The sequence below is a fragment of the Callithrix jacchus genome, chromosome 8, assembly GCF_049354715.1.
Source record: "Callithrix jacchus isolate 240 chromosome 8, calJac240_pri, whole genome shotgun sequence".
Taxonomy (NCBI): Eukaryota; Metazoa; Chordata; class Mammalia; order Primates; family Cebidae; genus Callithrix; species Callithrix jacchus.
In genome coordinates, this window is record NC_133509.1 from 137,254,288 (window position 1) to 137,272,790 (window position 18,503).

The window sequence follows — 18,503 nt, forward strand, 5'->3', positions numbered from 1 at the left end:
ATTTTTCTTCCCTGCACTTTTTTCTTCCTCTCTTTCTTACTGGGATTCAGGAATTGTGTCATCTGTTCCATTTGTTGTCAGAATGTGGGGTACCAGCCTGGGTGCATCCTTTTCTCATCCACTGGAGTGGTCGGTTGCACTTGTTGACTGCCTCCTTGTAGCCAAGGTCTTGTAAACAGAAGGAGAGTTCTGGGAAATCCCCAAACCCAAATCCCAGGCATAGGCAGAATCTGGGAATGAAGCCACTGTAGCTCCTTGTGGTCACCAGCGATTCCTGGTCTTTTAAGTGGCGAGGCTTTGTGTTTTCTCACACCCAGCTTTCATGTACCTTGATAAACCTCTGACCTTGGTTTGTTGTTATTAACCTGACTTACATCCCATATTGGTGGTTTTTTGGACTCCATTGTATGCCAGTCACTGTGCCAGGCAGGCTGGCTCTAGGGGAGCCGTGGTGAACCACACAGACCTGATCACTGCCTCAGGGAGATCATGGTCTGTCCTTTGAGCTTTCAAAGGGAGAACTAAATGCAGAAGTAGGGGACACAGAACTTGTATTTTCAGAACTGACTTGGAAAACCAGTGGTGGGGAAGATGGAGTAAGGATAGCCCTCTTCTGAAGGAGTGACTAGTAAGTGGCTTTTATTAGGTGTAAGTTATTTTATAGCCACATTATCTTTTTCAATAGAAGACTGGCATCTACTGGAATTTTTTCCCAGTTTTTTTAAATACAAGTTACACTTAGGCCTGGCGCAGTGGCTCGCGCCTGTAATCCCAGCACTTTGGGAGGGTGAGGCAGACGGATCATGAGGCCAGGAGTTCTAGATCAGCTTGGCCAACATAGTGAAACCCCATCTCCACTAAAAATATAAAAAATTAGCTGGACGTGGTGGTGGGTGCCTGTAATCTCAGCTACTCAGGAGGCTGAGGCAGGAGAATCGCTTGAACCTGGGAGGTGGAGGTTGCAGTGAGGCGAGATCGTGCCAGTACGCTCCAGCCTGGGAGACGAAGCAAGACTCCATCTCAAAAAAAAAAAAAAGTTACATTTAAGTTTGGGGAGGATCTCATTTCATATTAGCCTCTCTATGAGTTGAATGAAATGGCTACTGGAACTTAGTGGGAAGAAAAGGCAGGAAACAGGCATCAGGCAGAGGCAGTTGATTGAACTTGGAAGATGAGGAATAGATCAGGAAAGGGTTATAATGAAAAGCTTTGGTGTCAATCATGAAGAGATTTCTAGATTCAGCCATATACAGAGAGCTCAGTGAAATTAGGAGGGAGAGTTGATGGCTTTGTGAATTGCTAAGGTAGAAACAAGCTGCCTTTTGTTTTTTAAGACGGGGTTTCACCATGTTGGTCAGGCTGGTCTTGAACCTCAGATGATCCGCCCGCCTTGACCTCCAAAGTGCTTGGATTACAGGCATGAGCCACCATGCCCGGCCGCAAGCTGCTTTCCAAAATGTGTGTTCAGTTTAAAATGAACGTATTCTTTGGACCTGGACGTAAGAGTGCACTGGATTTTTGCCACTATGTTGTATTTAGGACTGTCAGACTTGGGTGAATCTAGCACAGTGTTTTGAGAGAGAGATTCATTCAACAAACATGTATTGAGCATTGATTGTACCATATTCTTTATCGGTCTTTTGGAGTACTGCAAAGTATATAGACTAAAAGAAGATAAGCAAAGAAGAGAAGGAGTCCATCGAAGGACAGAGAAAACAGATAATAATGGTGCTGTGTGATAACCGCCCTCACGGAGTTCTGTGAAAGTGGAGAAGAACCAACCAAGTATCTCTGAAGACTTCCTGGTGGAGGAGGACTAGTTCTTACAGTGTACATATGCGGGAATGGGGAAGAGTGGAAAGGGACTTTGCTTTGCAGAGACATACAGGTCATGGTGTGTGCAGGGACTGTGATGGAAAGCTGATGGGTGGACAAACAAAATGTGGCCTGTCCACACAATGGAAACCTGTTCAGCAGTAAACGTTGGCTCACGCCTGTAATCCCAGCACTTTGGGAGGCTGAGGAGGGTGGATCACGAGGTCGGGAGATTACGACCATCCTGACCAACGTGGCGAAGCCCCGTCTCTGCTAAAAATACAAAAATTAGCTGGCTGTGGTGGCCCATGCCTGTAACCCCAGCTACTCAGGAGGCTGAGGCAGGAGAATCGCTTGAACCCGGGAGGTGGAGGTTGCAGTGAGCTGAGATCGTACCATTGCACTCCAGCCTGGCGACAGAGCAAGACTCCATCTCAAGGAAAAAAAAAGGAATGAGGAATGAAGTACCGATTGACAACATGGAGGAATCTTGAGAACATTATGCTTTTACATTCTGGCTGTTATGAGGGGTAATATTATGAATGTTTGTTTACGCATCCTTTGTGGACATGTTTTTGTTTCTGTTGGGTATAAACCTAGGCATAGAATTTTGGGGTCGTACAGTAACTGTATGTTTAACCTTCTGAAGAATTGCCGCTGTTTTCCACGGTGGCTGCACTATCTTATTTTTCACCAGCAATGTGTACAGTTTTCTCCACATCCTTGCTAACACTGTTCTGTGTTTTTTTTAGTAGCCATCCTAGTGGGTGTGAAGTGGTATCTCCTTGTGGTTTCAATTTGCATTTCCCTGGTGACTAAGGATGCTGAGCATCTTTTCGTGTGCTTATTGGCCTTTTTTTTGAGACAAACTCTTGCTCTGTTGCCCAGGCGTGATCTCGGCTCACTAAAACCTCCACCTCCGGGTTCAAGTGATTCTCATTCCCTCAGCCTCCCAAGTAGCTGGGATTATAGAGGTGTGCCATCATGCCCAGCTAATTTTTGTATTTTTTGTAGAGGTAGGGTTTCACCATATTGGCCAGGCTGGTCCTGAACTCCTGACTCGGGTGATCCACCTATCTCGGCCTCCCAAAGTGCTGGGATTACAGGTGTGAGCCACGGCACCAGGTTTTATTGGCCACTTGCGTGTCTTCTTTAGAGAAATGTTTCTTAATCTTTGCCCATTGCAAAACTGTCTTTCCTGGTTGTTTTGAGATGAGGTCTTACTGTGTTCTCAGGCTGGTCTCAAATTCCTGGGTTCAAGCAATCTTCCCACCCCAGCCTCTCAAGTAGCTGGGAATACAGCCATGTGCCACTGCACCCAGCTTTTAAAGTTGTCTCTTTATTATTGAGTTTTAAGAATTCTTTATATATTCTGGATAAAATCTCTTATCAGATAAAAGATCAGCAGCCATTTTCTTCCATTTTGTGGGTTGTCTTTTTTTTTTTTAGTTTTAGGCGGTGGTATGGATTAGATGCTTTTCACTTTCTTGATGGTGCCCTGTGGAGCACAAGCGATTTTCATTTCAGTGAATCAAAGAGCTCATTCTAATGGCTGCGAATGAGCCTGGCTTCTCGGGGCAGGCCTGGAAGACCATGGCAGCAGTGCAGGTGAGGGACGTGACAGCTTCTACTGTGGCATGGCCGCAGAGGTGTGAAGAGGCACCAGGCTTGAGGGAGGCTTGGAGACAGGGCTGATGGACTGAGTCGAGAGATTGTTGTACGGGTGAGGGAAACAGAGGAACTGAGGGTGAATACTAGGATTTCAGCTTGAGCAACACTTTTGATTCACAATGTGATTGTGCTGTTACCTGCTGCACAGTTGTGACAGTTTCTAATACCTGCTGGAGACTGGCAAGGGGAGCCCAGCGCTCCCTCCCTGAGTTTTGAAGTTGCTTTTGGTAGGATTATCACTGAGTGTACCAAGGAGATGGTCAGAGATTCCGACCTTTTGTAATACCCACTAAGACTTCCTAAGCCGCCACAAATAAACATATTATCTGAGTCAGAGAGTGCACATGCTCTGCAAATGCACTTTTTTTTTTTTGAGACGGAGTTTCGCTCTTGTTACCCAGGCTGGAGTGCAATGGCGCGATCTCAGCTCACCACAACCTCCACCTCCTGGGTTCAGGCAATTCTGCCTCAGCCTCCTGAGTAGCTGGGATTACAGGCACGCGCCACCATGCCCAGCTAATTTTTTTGTATTTTTAGTAGAGATGGGGTTTCACCATGTTGACCAGGATGGTCTCAATCTCTTGACCTCGTGATCCGCCTGCCTCGGCCTCCCAAAGTGCTGGGATTACAGGCTTGAGCCACCGTGCCCGGCCTTGCAAATGCACTTTTAAGGCAAATTCCTTGACTCCCTTTGAGCTAGACTGCAGTCCCAAAGCCCTTCCTGTGTAGAGCCTAGGAGCTGTCCTTATGTCAGTGGATAGCATCAAATCAAGTAGATGGATTCTTGAAAGCTAAATGTCATCATTTGACAAAGCTACTTAAGGAAAAATATTTTTATTTATTTATTTATTTATTTTTTGAGATGGAGTTTTGCTCTTGTTACCCAGGCTGGAGTGCAATGGTGCGATCTCGGCTCACCGCAACCTCCGCCTCCTGGGTTCAGGCAATTCTCTTGCCTCAGCCTCCTGAGTAGATGGGATTACAGGCACGTGCCACCATGCCCAGCTAATTTTTTGTATATTTAGTAGAGACGGGGTTTCACCATGTTGACCAGGATGGTCTCGATCTCTTGACCTCATGATCCACCTGCCTCGGCCTCCCAAAGTGCTGGGATTACAGGCGTGAGCCACCGCGCCCAGCCTTTTTTATTTATTATAATGTTTTTGAGACGGAGTCTTGCTCTGGAGTGCAATAGCGTGATCTCAGCTCACTGCAACCTCCAGTTTCCGAGTTCAAGTGATTCTCCTGCCTCAGCCTCCTGAGTAGCTGGGATCATAGGTGCCTGCCACCATGCCTGGCTAATTTTTGTGTTTTTAGTAGAGACAGTGTTTCACCATTTTGGCCAGGCTGGTCTTGAACTCCTGACCTCATGATCCATCTGTCTCGGCCTCCCATAGTGCTGGGATTCCAGGCGTGAGCCACTGTGCCTGGCCTAATATTTTTATTAAAAATTTTTTTTATTGATTGATTGATTGAAGATGGGATCTTGCTTTGTCGCCCAGGCTGGAGTACTCCATCACGGCTCACTGCAGCCTCGATCTCCCAGGCTCAATGGATCCTCCAGACTCAGTCGATCCTCTGGGATCAATTGATTCTCATGCCTTAGACTCCCAAGTAGCTGGGACTACAGGCTCGCACCTCTGGGATCAATTGATTCTCATGCCTTAGACTCCCAAGTAGCTGGGACTACAGGCTCACAGCACCACACCTGGCTAATATTTTGTATTTTTTGTAGAGACAGGGTTTTGTCATGTTTCCCAAGCTGGTGTCAAAGCCCCGGGGCTCAAGTGATCTGCCCATCTCAGCTTCCCAAAGTGCTGGGATTATAGATGTGAGCCACCGTGCCTGGCTGAGGAATAACTTTTTTTTTTTTTTTTTTTTTTGAGACAGAGTTTCGCTCTTGTTGCCCAGGCTGGAGTGCAATCGCTCGATCTTGGTTCACTGCAACCTTGGCCTCCTGGGTTCAAGCAATTCTCCTGCCTCAGCCTCCTGAGTAGCTGGGACTACAAGTGCCTGTCACCACATCCGACTAATTTTTGTATTTTAGTAGAGGCGGGGTTTCACCATGTTGGTCATGCTGGTCTTGAACTCCTGATCTCAGGTGTTTCACCCACCTTGGCCTCCCAAAGTGCTGAGATGTGAGCCACTGCATCTGGCCGGGAATAAGATTTTTAAAGGAGGAAGTATGTTAGCCAACATTTATTGGTGAAGAGCTTAGTACTTCCCCTTGCTTCCTAGGAGAGCTCATCAGATAAAGCAGATACAAAAGTGGCTTCCAGAGATAGGGAGTAGGTGTGAAGGCCAGGATGCGAGAGGCCAGGCCTGTTGTAACTAGAAGCAGTTCAGTGGCTGGAGGACGAGTGAGAGATCCTGCGGTGGCAGAGTCCAGTCACCAAGGTTCTGGTAAGCCAGCGACACCTGGGCTTTAGCAGGAGGAGGATGGGGCCAATGCTGAGTGTTGAGCAAGGGAGTGGTGACATCAGCTTTGCACATCAGGAGAATCCTTCTGTTTGCCACGTGGATGAGGGGGAGTAAGAGACAGGCAGATGAGCTGGGCACCAGGATGGGCTGCAGGTGAGACAGAGTGGTGGCTCGAGCTAGGGATGAGACATTGGGGGGTGTGGGAGATGTATTGAATGGAGAATCAGGGACATGGAGAAGAGAGGAGGAGGGATTGGGGATGATGCCTCTTTTCTGGCTTGGACAGCATGCCCCAAGCAGCTGGTAGAAGATACAAGATACACAGACAAGTGTTTTAGACATTGTTCATTCACTCTGTTTATAGCCAAGATGTAAGTTTCACTAATCCTGTTTCGGATGGTAAATGGAGATCTAGAGAGGTTAAGTGGTTTCTGCAGGGTGCCGCGGGTAGTCTTCGGAGGTCTAGGGAGGTTAAGTGGTTTCTGCAGGGTGCCGGGTAGTCTTCGGAGGTCTAGGGAGGTTAAGTGGTTTCTGCAGGGTGCCGGGTAGTCTTCGGAGGTCTAGGGAGGTTAAGTGGTTTCTGCAGGGTGCCGGGTAGTCTTCGGAGATCTAGGGAGGTTAAGTCGTTTCTGCAGGGTGCCGGGTAGTCTTCGGAGGTCTAGGGAGGTTAAGTGGTTTCTGCAGGGTGCCGGGTAGTCTTCGGAGGTCTAGGGAGGTTAAGTGGTTTCTGCAGGGTGCCGGGTAGTCTTCGGAGGTCTAGGGAGGTTAAGTCGTTTCTGCAGGGTGCCGGGTAGTCTTCGGAGATCTAGGGAGGTTAAGTCGTTTCTGCAGGGTGCCGGGTAGTCTTCGGAGGTCTAGGGAGGTTAAGTGGTTTCTGCAGGGTGCCGGGTAGTCTTCGGAGGTCTAGGGAGGTTAAGTCGTTTCTGCAGGGTGCCGGGTAGTCTTCGGAGGTCTAGGGAGGTTAAGTCGTTTCTGCAGGGTGCCGGGTAGTCTTCGGAGATCTAGGGAGGTTAAGTCGTTTCTGCAGGGTGCCGGGTAGTCTTCGGAGGTCTAGGGAGGTTAAGTGGTTTCTGCAGGGTGCCGGGTAGTCTTCGGAGATCTAGGGAGGTTAAGTCGTTTCTGCAGGGTGCCGGGTAGTCTTCGGAGGTCTAGGGAGGTTAAGTGGTTTCTGCAGGGTGCCGGGTAGTCTTCGGAGATCTAGGGAGGTTAAGTCGTTTCTGCAGGGTGCCGGGTAGTCTTCGGAGATCTAGGGAGGTTAAGTGGTTTCTGCAGGGTGCCGGGTAGTCTTCGGAGATCTAGGGAGGTTAAGTGGTTTCTGCAGGGTGCCGGGTAGTCTTCGGAGATCTAGGGAGGTTAAGTGGTTTCTGCAGGGTGCCGCGGGTAGTCTTCGGAGATCTAGGGAGGTTAAGTCGTTTCTGCAGGGTGCCGCGGGTAGTCTTTGGAGCATGGGGATTCGGACCCAGATCTTTTCCCTTTGGTATCTTTAGCCTCTCATTGTGCAGTTCTCCCTTGGTGGAAAGAGAGTCAGTTCTGTGGCTGTTGGTCTGAGACCCAGGGGTGGGGTTGGGTGGAACATGGACTTGGGTGAAAATTGGTTAAGGGGGAGGAGCAGAAAGTCTTAGCAGAATCGATGGTTGAGTCTACATTGTTTTTCCCAAACCTAGCACAGGACAGTGAGACAGCGCTCTTCCTCAGCCTGTCCCTGGATGCTCCTTCTGTCAGGAGGACAGTTTTGCTGGAGATGGCCTCAGCCTGCTCTTCCTATCTGAATGGCGGGTGAAGGACATGCTAGCCTAGGCTAGCCTGGTGCCAGAGGCCCCCAGATAGGGAAATAGTGTGGATTCTCTTGTGGCTGCTGGCACCTTCCTGGGTGCCTGGCCCCCAGAGGTGGCTTTCCTGACTCATCTGGAGGCCATGGCTTACTGGCCTCTAGATGTCCTTGAGAAAAACATGTGTGAGGCATAAATTGATATGAACATTCCTCAAGGCAGTTTGGCAGTGCATTTAAAAATAAATGAGTATTCATTGTGTCTTCTGGAGTTTTTCTGTATAGTTACTAAAAATCTCATTCTAGGGGACTATTCAATGACATGGAAAATACTCATGGTTTATTAAGTGAAAAAGTCTTTGTGTGCATCTGTGTTTATATATGTATATCTCAGTGTGATGAGATTGTGACTTTTCTTTATTTCTTTGTCCTTTTATTTTGAGACAGGGTCTCACTCTGTCACCCAGGCTGAAGTACAGTGATGTAGTCAGCTCACTACAGCCTTGGTCTCCTGGGCACAGGCAATTCCCTGTGCACCACCACACCTGGCTAATTTTTATATTTTTTGTAGAATCAGGATTTTGCTATGTTTCCCAGACTTGTCTCAAATTTCTGGCCGCAAGTGATCCACCACCTTGGCCTCCCAAAGTGCTGGGATTACAGTTGTGACCCACTGCACCCAGCCCTCTTTGTACTTTTCTATATTAACAAATTTTTGAGGTCAGATGTGGTGGTTCACACCTGTAATCCCAGCAAGGCTGGGCGTGGTGGCTCACACCTGTCATTCCGGCAATTTGGGAAGCCGAGGAGGAAGGATCACTTGAGCCCAAGAGTTGGAGACTAGCCTAGGTAACATAATGAAACCCTTTCTGTTTTATAAAATGAAATATTTATTTTAAAAACGTGATGCTCCCACCTCAGCCTCATGAAGAGCTAGGACTACAGGCATGCAGCACCGTGCCTGACTAATTTTTAAAAATATTTTTTGTAAAGGCAAAAAAAAAATAAAAATATTTTTTGTAAAGTCTTGCTGTGTTGCTCAGGTTCGTCTCAAGCAGTTCTCCCACCTTGGCCTCCCAAAGCACTAGAATTATAGGCTTAAGCCAATGTTTCCAGGCTACATTTTCCTATTTCATGATTCATTCACTTATTCAACAAATACTTGCTGAAAGCCTCTGATGTGTCTAGGCCTTTTCTCAGTGCAGGGGGAAGAGGGGCGAGTGAGGCACATATGGGCTCTGCTATTATGGGCCTTACAGACCAGTGTGTGTGTGGCGGAGTGGCAGGCAGGCAGATACCCAGTCAGAGAAAAGAAGGGATGTGTGGATAGGCTGGGCATGGTGGCTCGTGCCTGTAATCTAAGCACTTTGGGAGGCTGAGACAGGATCCTTGGAGCCCAGGAGCTTAAGGCTGTAGTGAGCCATGACTGAGACCAGCCTGGGCGACATAGCGAGACCCCATCTCTACAAAAAATTTAAAAGTTAGCCAGGCATGGTGGCATCTGCCTGTACGCCAGCTATGTGGGAGGTGGAGGCAGGAGGTTCACTTGAGCTCAGGAGTTTGAGGTTTCAGTGAGCCATGATCTTGCCACTTCTCTCCAGCCTGGGTCCCAGAATGACACTCTGTCTCCAAAAAAAATGAAGAAAGGGGCTGTGTAGAGAAAGAACAATGAGGAGGTGACAGAGAGAGAACTCAGCAAAGGGAGGAACAGTCAAGTATGGCCTCATGAAAGAGGGCACAGTTGAATAGAGACCTGCATAGTGAGAAGGAAGAAAAGCTCAGCAGAGAAAGAACATTCCAGGTGGAGGGAACAGCCAACGTAAGGGCCGCTGGGTGAGAACGAACTGCGTGAATTTGATCAGAGGAGGGATTGGAAGTTGGTCAGTCCACTATGTAGAAATAGAAACCCGCATTTCAAAGAGACCATACATCCATGATGCAAGAAGTTTCTATGAGGGGAGCTTAGAAGTCTCTACAGAACATGGAGAGCTACAGTATCCTTCCAGCTGTCATCAGGTACAGAGCATCTACCTGAACTGTTGCAGCCTGCCTGTTAGAGCTGTGACTGTGATATTGACAAGAGCCCAGGACTTGGAGGGAAAAGACCTAGAGTCAAGTCTCTGCTGTTTGGTCTTGAGTGAGTCTCATGACCCTCTGGCCCTCAGTGGCTTCTAAAAGCTGGGGATGACGCTACCTGCCTTATAAGGTAGGGTCAGGATTAAATGAGTGAATGAGCACTTTGTGAAAGATGGCATGCATGGAAGGGCTGTATATCTTCAGTAAGCGAAGCTTTGAAGCCAAAGTGCAAAGGGTTGGGTCTCCATGTGGAACAGAGTGAGGTGCTGTGTGGATGGACTCTGAGCGCTGAGGAGGCTGTCCAGCCAGGCAGGGGCTTGTTCTGTACCATCTCATTAACACAGCAGCTGAGATTGGTTCATTGTTCTCCTACTGAGTGTCTTTCCTGTTTCTCTTTTCCATAGCCTGTCCAACCTGGTGGGCTTCACAGTTCAGGATGTGTTCAGTGAAGCCAGGTCTACACTCGCTCTAATCCACACTGATCTCTCTCTCTTCTCATGGAGACCCACAAATTATCACCTCATTACTTGCGGTTTTGTGTCTTTTCACTGACTGCCTCCCTGTCTAGATCAGAAGCTACTTGGGAGTAAGAACTGCTTTTTGTATTCTTTCCTCTCCTCCAACATAAATCATAGAGGTCAGAACATACTGAAGTGCATTTTGAGTTAAAGTGCTCAAAAGCAATCTTCATGACACCTGTTTACTTTAGCACCTGCCTAAAAGTTCCCTGTTTAGGGAACTTTTGTTTGTTAAACATACGTCTTTTTATGACTAGGCATTGAAAAGATTGTAATGCTTTGTTCTGTAGCCCCCAGGTTTCCCTAGATGACAAATAAACATTCCTTTTCCTGCCTGAAGATCATCTGTGGGAACCTTGGCCATGGCATCGCTATCTGAGCCTGTTACATTCAGAGAGTTCTGCCCGTTGTACTATCTTCTCAATGCCATTCCGACGAAGATCCAGAAGGGTTTCCGTTCCATCGTGGTCTACCTCACGGCCCTCGACACCAACGGTGACTACATCGCGGTGGGCAGCAGCACTGGCATGCTCTACCTGTACTGCCGGCACCTCAACCAGATGAGGAAGTACAGCTTTGAGGTGAGCCTTGCTTTGCTTTACTCCTGAGTAGCCATGAGACACAGCGGATGGTTGACATGCTTGTGTTCTAGGATGAGATAATTTACTTCTGATTTGCCAGAATATGACCTCAGTACCTCACCCAAGCAATACTTTAAAACCATCTTTAACTGAAGTGGAATTTAACTAAAAACATTGGTGTTTTTAACTTTTTCCTGCCTCCAAAAATCTAATATCACTTTATTTATGTATTTGTTTATTTATTTGAGACAGTCTTGCTTTGTTGTCTAGCCTAGAGTGCAGTAGGACAATCACAGCTCATTTTAGTCTCAAACTCCTGGGCTCAAGTGATCCTTCTGCTTCAACTTCCCAGGTAGCCAGGGTCATAGGCAGGCACCGCCACATCCAGCAATTTTTGTTTTGTTTTGTTTGTAGAGACATGGTCTTGCCATGTTGCCCAGGCTGGTCTTGAACTCCTGAGCTCAAGCAGTCCTCCTGCCTTGGCCTCCTAAAGTGCTGGAATTATAGGCCTAAGCCACCACACCTGGCCTAATACCACTTTAAAAGAGAACATCACCTGGGGTCAAGAGTTTTGAGTCTAGCCTGACCAGTATGGTGAAACCCTGTCTCTACTAAAAATACAAAAATTAACCAGGTATGGTGGCGTGCACCTGTAGTCCCAGGTACTTGGGAGGCTGAGACAGGAGAATTGGTTGAACCTGGGAGGTGGAGGTTGCAGTGAGCCAAAATTGCACCACTGCACTCCTGCCTGGGTGACAGAACAAGACTGTCTCAAAAAAAAAAAAAAAAAAAAAATAGAGAACATTTTAGTGTTTAACACTTCCTAGAACACTCTGAAAGTAGATATTGGCTAGGCACAATGGCTCATGTCTGTAGTCCCAGCATTTTGGGAGCCCAAGGCGGGTGGATCACAAGGTCAGGAGTTCAACATCAGCCTGGCCAACATGGTGAAACCTTGTCTCTACTAAAAATACAAAAAATTAGCTGCACATGGTGGTGTGTGCCTGTAGTCCCAGGCAGAAGAAATGGCTTGAACCCAGTAGGCGGAGTTTGCAGTGAGCTGAGTTCACACCACTGCACTCCAGCCTGGGTGACAGAGTGAGACTATGTTTCAAAAAAAAACAAAAGCAGATTTTTTTCCCTAAGTGTTTACAATAGCAAGTCTATACCTGTTTTTCACAGTACCTTGACTGATTTGAATAATCTCTGGTTCTTCTCTGAAATTATTATGAAGAAAGGATTTATATGAATATTGGCTAATTGCCAGAATATGCGCCTCTTAGATAAGATCTCTTCTGTAGCATTGGGATCCTGACCAATCTCTTGCTGCAGTGCTGTGGACTCAGGCACTTCTGTGTGTAGATATTGGTGGAGATGGCATTTGACCGTGTTGTGTCTGGCACCAACTGTTGGTAAACTGTAATGCAGTTTACCCATTTAGTCAGTATCTGTAGTTTACCGAGTACATCACTTTTGTAAGAGACTCAAAGTTGACTGAGTTGTGGCTTCCACCACACGGGACTCTATTCTGTCTGTTGTTAGGGGGCTTTTACGGACCAAGATACAGCTTTTGTACCTAAGAGAAATGTTTACAAATACTTGTGTTTTAATCAATATTCAATATATTAACATTTTAATTTAAAACTTAACTAACTTAAGCCTCTGTGCTCATTTTAAAATAATAAAAATGGTTGGTACACATATAGCCCTTTCTATGTGTCAGACATTGTTCTTATTAAAAAGATTTTTTTTAAATTATTAACTCATTTTATCCTCACAAAAACTCTCTGAGGCAGAGGTTAACATTATATTCCTCATTTACTAAGGAGGTAGCTGGTGAAGTGAGGGTAGGTGACTTGCCTGAGATTGACAGGTAGTAAATGGCAGCACCACTGTGTGAATTTGAGCAGACTGTCTCTTGGGTCTGTATTAATTTTTTTTTTTTTGAGACAGAGTTTCACTCTTTTTGCCCAGGCTGGAGTGCAATAGCGCGATCTCGGCTCACTGCAACCTCCGACTCCCAGGTTCAAGCAATTCTCCTGCCTCAGCCTCCGGAACAGCTGGGATTACAGGCGCCCATTACCACACCCAGCTCATGTTTGTGTGTGTGTGTGTGTGTGTGTGTATTTTTTTTTTTTGAGACAGAGTCTCACTCTGACTCCTAGGCTGGAGTGTACTGGTGCTATCTTGGCTCTGCAACTTCTGTCTCCTGGGTTTAAGCAATTCTGCCTCAGCCTACCAAGTAGCTGGGACTATAGGTACATGCCACCAGGTTGGCTAATTTTTATATTTTTAGTAGAGATGGGGTTTTACTATGTTGGCCAGGCTGGTCTTGAACTCCTGACCTCAGGTGATCCACCTGCCTCGGCCTCCCAAAGTGCTGGGATAACAGGCGTGAGCCACTGAACCCAGCCTAATTTTTGTATTTTTAGTAGAGATGGTGTTATATTGGCCAGGCTCGTCTCGAACTCCTGATGTCAGTTGATCTGCCTGCCTCGGCCTCCCAAAGTGCTGCAGTTACAGGCGTGAGCCACCACCTGTGCACGTGTATTAATATTTTCTGTATAAAAATTAGAACTACTGCTGTTCCTTTTCTTTGAGCTCATGGATTTGACTGATCTAATTCCCCAACATTTAAAACTGTTACATAATCTTTCTAACTGTACTTACGAGTTTAATATGTCTGAAATCGCTCACATACTTCAAACACTTATAAGAAAGACTTGTGAATCCAGCAGTGAACCCCAACAGGATAAATCCAAGAAATCCATGCACAAAGGCATCATAGTCAAACTGCTAAAGATAAAAGTCTTAAACGTAGCCAGAGGAAGATGACGTATTACCAGTAGAGGAACAATGATTTGAATGACTGTGGATTTCTCATCAGAAACTGTATTAGCCCGTTCTCATGCTGCTATGAAGAAATACCCAAGACTATGTAATTTATAAAGGAAAGAGGTTTAATTGACTCACAGTTCCGTGTGGTTGAGGAGGCCTCAGGAAACTTACAGTTATGGTGGAAGGTACCTCTTCACAGGACTGCAGGAGAGAGAATGAGTGCCCAGCGAAGGAGGAAGCCCCTTATAAAACCACCCCCATGATCCAGTTATCTCCACATGATCCCTCCCACAACAGATGGGGATTATGGGAACTGTAAATCAAGATGAGATTTGGGTGAGGACACAGCCGAACCATGTCAGAAACCAGGGAGGTGGGACAAAAGTAGCATTTTTTTTTTTTTGAGATGGAATTTTGCTCTTGTTGCTCAGGCCAGAATGCAATGGTGCGATCTCGGCTAACTGCAACCTCAACTTCCCGGTTCAAACGATTCTCCTGCTTCAGCCTCCTGAGTAGCTGGGATTACAGACACCCACCACCATGCTCGGCTAATTTTTGTATTTTTAGTAGAGATGAGGTCTCATCATGTTTTTCCAGGCTGGTCTCGAACTCCTGACCTCAGATGATCCATCTGCCTCGACGTCCCAAAGTGCTGGGATTACAAGTGTGAGGCACCATGCCTGGCCAATAGTAGTACATATTTTTAAAGTGCTGAGAGCCGGGCACCGTGGCTCACACCTGTAATTCCAGCACTTTGGGTAGCCCAGGCAGGTGAATCACCTGAGATCAGGGGTTTGAGACCCCCCTGACCAACATGGTGAGACTCTCATTCCTACTAAAAATACAAAAATTAGCTGGACGTAGTGACTCATGCCTGTAATCCCAGCTACTCAGAGGGCTGAGGCATGAGAATCACTTGAACCCAGGAGGCGGAGGCTGCAGTGACCTCATATCATGCCACTGCACTCCAGCCTGGGCGACAGAGTGAGTCTCATCTGAAAAATGAAATAAAATCAAAGAAAGTGCTGAGAGAATTGTCAACCCAGATATTACTTACTCACTGAAAATACCTATCAAGAAAGAAGGCGAAATCAAAGTATTTTCAGACGAAGGAAAACTAAGAGGGTTCATTGCCAGCCGACCTGCTCTGAAGTCACTGCTAAATGAAGTTCTTCAGACAGAAGGGAGCTTTGTACATCAGGAATGAAGAAGAGTAAATACCTGGGTAATAAATGCAATAGGTGATTTTTTTCCCCTATTGAATTCTTTAAAATACATTTGACAGTTGAAAACAAGAATGATAACTGATCACGTTTTAACATATGTAGATGTAGTAGTATCTGAGACAAGTATAACATAAGGGAGAGTGAGATTCTCTATGCCTTTGTACATTTTTCTTGAAGAGGTACAATGTTGATGCTAAGTAGATTTTGAAAAAATACATATATATGTATTGCAATCCCTAGAGCAACCACTATACAATGAGGTAGATATATCAAAATGACATTTCAAAAAAATGTTGAAACAGCTAACAGGAGAGTAGGAAAGGGGAAACAAGAAGGAAAAATGGAAAGAACAGACAGAAAACAAATAAAATGATAGACCTAAATCCAAATATACCAATAGTTACGTTAAATGCAAATGATCTAAATGTGTCAATTAAAAGACAGAAGTTGTCAGCATGGGTATAAAATGATGAACCAGCTGTATGTTGTCTATAAGAAATTCAATTCAAATATAATGATATAGGTAGGCTGAGAGTAAAAAGATGGAAGAAGATTCGCCATGTAAACACTAATCAGTAGAAAGTTGGTGTGGTGGCTCACGCCTGGAATCCCAACCCTGGGAGGCCGAGGCAGATGGGTCACCTAACTTAGGTGTTCAAGACCAGCCTGGCCAACATGGCGAAACACCTACTCTACTAAAAATACAAAAATTAGCCAGACATGGTAGCAGGCACCTGTAATCTTAGCTACTGAGGAGGCTGAAGCAGGAGAATTGCTTGAACTTGGGAGGCAGAGGTTGCAGTGAGCCAAAATCACTCCATTGCACTCCAGCCTGGGCAACAAGAGTGAAACTCCATCTCAAAAAAAAAAAAAGAAAAAGAAAAAGGAAGTTAGAGTGGCTACATTAATATCAAAGTTTTCTTCTGCGCAAAGAGAGAACCAAAGTTAAAGAAAGACATTACATAATGATAACAGGTTAGTTCACAAAGAAGACACAGCCATCCTACATGTATATATCCCTTAGCAAGAGCTTTACTCAATACAAGAAGCAAAAACTGACAATTCTGCAGTTATATGTGTAGATTTCAGTATTCCTCTCTCAGTAATAGTAGACAGAAAATCAACAGGATATAGAAGAACTGAACAACACCATCAACCAGTTTGGTCTAATTTACATTTATGGAACACTCTGCCCAACACCATCTGAATATACATTCTTTACAAGTGCATGTGGAATATTCATCAGTATAGATCATATCCTGAGTTAGAAAATATATCTCAGCAAATTTAGACTAGAATAGGCTTTCCAGGGCCTTGTGATTTACTTTGTTTTGTTTTTTGCTTTTTTTTTTTTTTGAGACGGAGTTTCGCTCTTGTTACCCAGGCTGGAGTGCAATGGCGCAATCTCCGCTCACCGCAACCTCCGCCTCCTGGGTTCAGGCAATTCTCCTGCCTCAGCCTCCTGAGTAGCTGGGATTACAGGCGCGCGCCTGTAATTAGCCACTGTGCCCAGCTAATTTTTTGTAATTTTTAGTAGAGACGGGGTTTCACCACGTTGGCCAGGATGGTCTCGATCTCTTGACCTGGTGAGCCACCGCGCCTGGCCTTTGCTTTTTAATTTAAATATAATTTACATAAAGTACACAAATCTTATTGTACAGTGTGATGAATTTATATGTGTGTACCTGTGTAATCACACAGTTCAAGATACAGAACATTTCCAGCAGCCCAGAAGATTCTCTTGTGCTACTTCCCAGTCATTACCCCTCCCCAAGGTAACTGTTCTGACTTCCAACCCTGCAGAGTAGTTTTGCTAGCTCCTTGGGTTTCAATTCACTATTAAGTAATCTCTGGCAGTGAGGTTTATATGCTTTAGTGGAATTTGGACTCCAAGCCTGTTTTCTTTTATAAAGCACGTGTGTCTCATTGATCACCATTGTAGTCTTTTTTTTTTTTTTGAGACGGAGTCTCATTCTGTCGCCCAGGCTGGAGTGCAGTGGCACGATCTCAGCTCACTACAATCTCCATCTCCTGGGTTCAGGTGATTCTTCTGCTTCAGCCTCCTGAATAGCTGGAATTACAGGCACCCGCCACCACACCCGGCCAATTTTTTTATTTTTAGTAGAGACAGGGTTTCACCATGTTGGCCAGGCTGGATTCGAACTCCTCACCTCAAGTGGTCCACCTGCCTCGGCCTCCCAAAGTGCTGGGATTACAAACATGAGCCACCGTGCCTGGCCCTGTATTGTCTTTTAAAAGAACTGTATAACTATTAAAATATTTTCAGTTGCCAAACTAAAAAAACATAGTACTAAAGTAAAAGAAGTTCATTGCTCCCCGGAGTGAAACTGCAAATGATCCCTGCTGGCTGTTTTCGCAGTTTAACCGACGATTACTTTTCTGTTTATCACATTACCTTTGTTCCGTGTTCCTATAACAGAACGCCTGAAACTGGTAGCTGTGTGTGTGTGTGTGTTTTTAAAAGAGATTTATTTGGCCCACAATTCTGTAGCTGGAAAGTCCAAGATTAGGCAGCTGCATCTGGTGGGGACCTCATACTGCTTCCACTCATGGTGGGAATTGGAAGGGGACCGGGTGTGTGTCAAGAGATCACATGACAAGAGAGGAAGCAAGACTGAGACCAGACTTGTTTTTCCTTTCTTTCCTTGTTTTTTTAGTTGGAGTTTCACTCCTGTTGCCCTGGCTGGAGTGCAATGGTGCAATCTTGTCTCACTGCAACCTCTGCCTCCTGGGTTTCAGCAATTCTCCTGCCTCAGCCTCCCAAGTCACTGGGATTACAGGCATGCACGATCATATCTGGCAAATTTTTGTATTTTTAGTAGAGATAGGGTTTCACCATGCTGGCCAGGCTGGTCTGAAACTCCCAACCTCAGGTGATCCACCTGCCTCAGCCTCCCAAAGTGTAAGATGACAGGCATGAACCACTGCATCCAGCTCTTTTTTTTTTTTTTAATATGGAGTGCTTCACAAATTTGTGTGACATCCTTGCTCAAGGAAGCCAGACTCTTTTTAACAACCTGCTGTCTTGGAAACTAATCCAGTCCTTGGAGAGTGAACAATCATTCACCCACAAGGGAGGGTATTAATCTATTCATAAGGGATCTACCGGGGATCTATTCATGGTCCAAACACCTCTCACTAGGACCCACCTCCCAGCACTGCCACTTTGGGGATCAAACTTCAACATAAATTTTGGCAAGTACAAACCACAGTAGATACGATGAGTCCCATGTGCTTTGAAGGAATGTGACATGGTAGAACAGCATCCATAGGGTCTATAAGAATTTGGGATAAGCCGGTACAAATTACTGTATCCAGCAGCGTAGAAGGGGACTCTGGGAGAATCCCATGTAAAGATTTTAGCTGCTCCAGGCACGGTGGTGCACACTTGTAATCCCAGCACTTTGGGAGCCCAAGGTGGGCAGATAACGTGAGCTCAGGAGTTCGACACTAAGCCTTGGCAATACAGCGAGACCCTGGTCTCTACAAAAGAATACAAAAATTATCCAGGTGTGATGGCATGTGCCTGTAGTCCCAGCTACTCAGGAGGCTGAGGTGGGAGAATCAC

The 18,503-nt window shown here is 45.8% G+C and overlaps 1 protein-coding gene across 5 annotated transcripts in view; it reads left to right on the forward strand.

The window, feature by feature from the left end:
- The window catches only part of TECPR2 (tectonin beta-propeller repeat containing 2), a 129,992-nt gene that overhangs the window by 985 nt on the left and 110,504 nt on the right, over positions 1 to 18,503 (forward strand). For 4 of the 5 annotated variants that reach the window (XM_002754294.7, XM_035261565.3, XM_078335793.1 and 1 more), the window contains exon 2: positions 10,560 to 10,850. In XM_002754294.7, the coding sequence (XP_002754340.2) occupies positions 10,632 to 10,850 (219 nt within the window). In that variant the 5' untranslated portion in view covers positions 10,560 to 10,631. The remainder of the gene's footprint in view (positions 1 to 10,559; positions 10,851 to 18,503) is intronic. The other variant, XM_035261567.3, reaches the window with a different exon arrangement.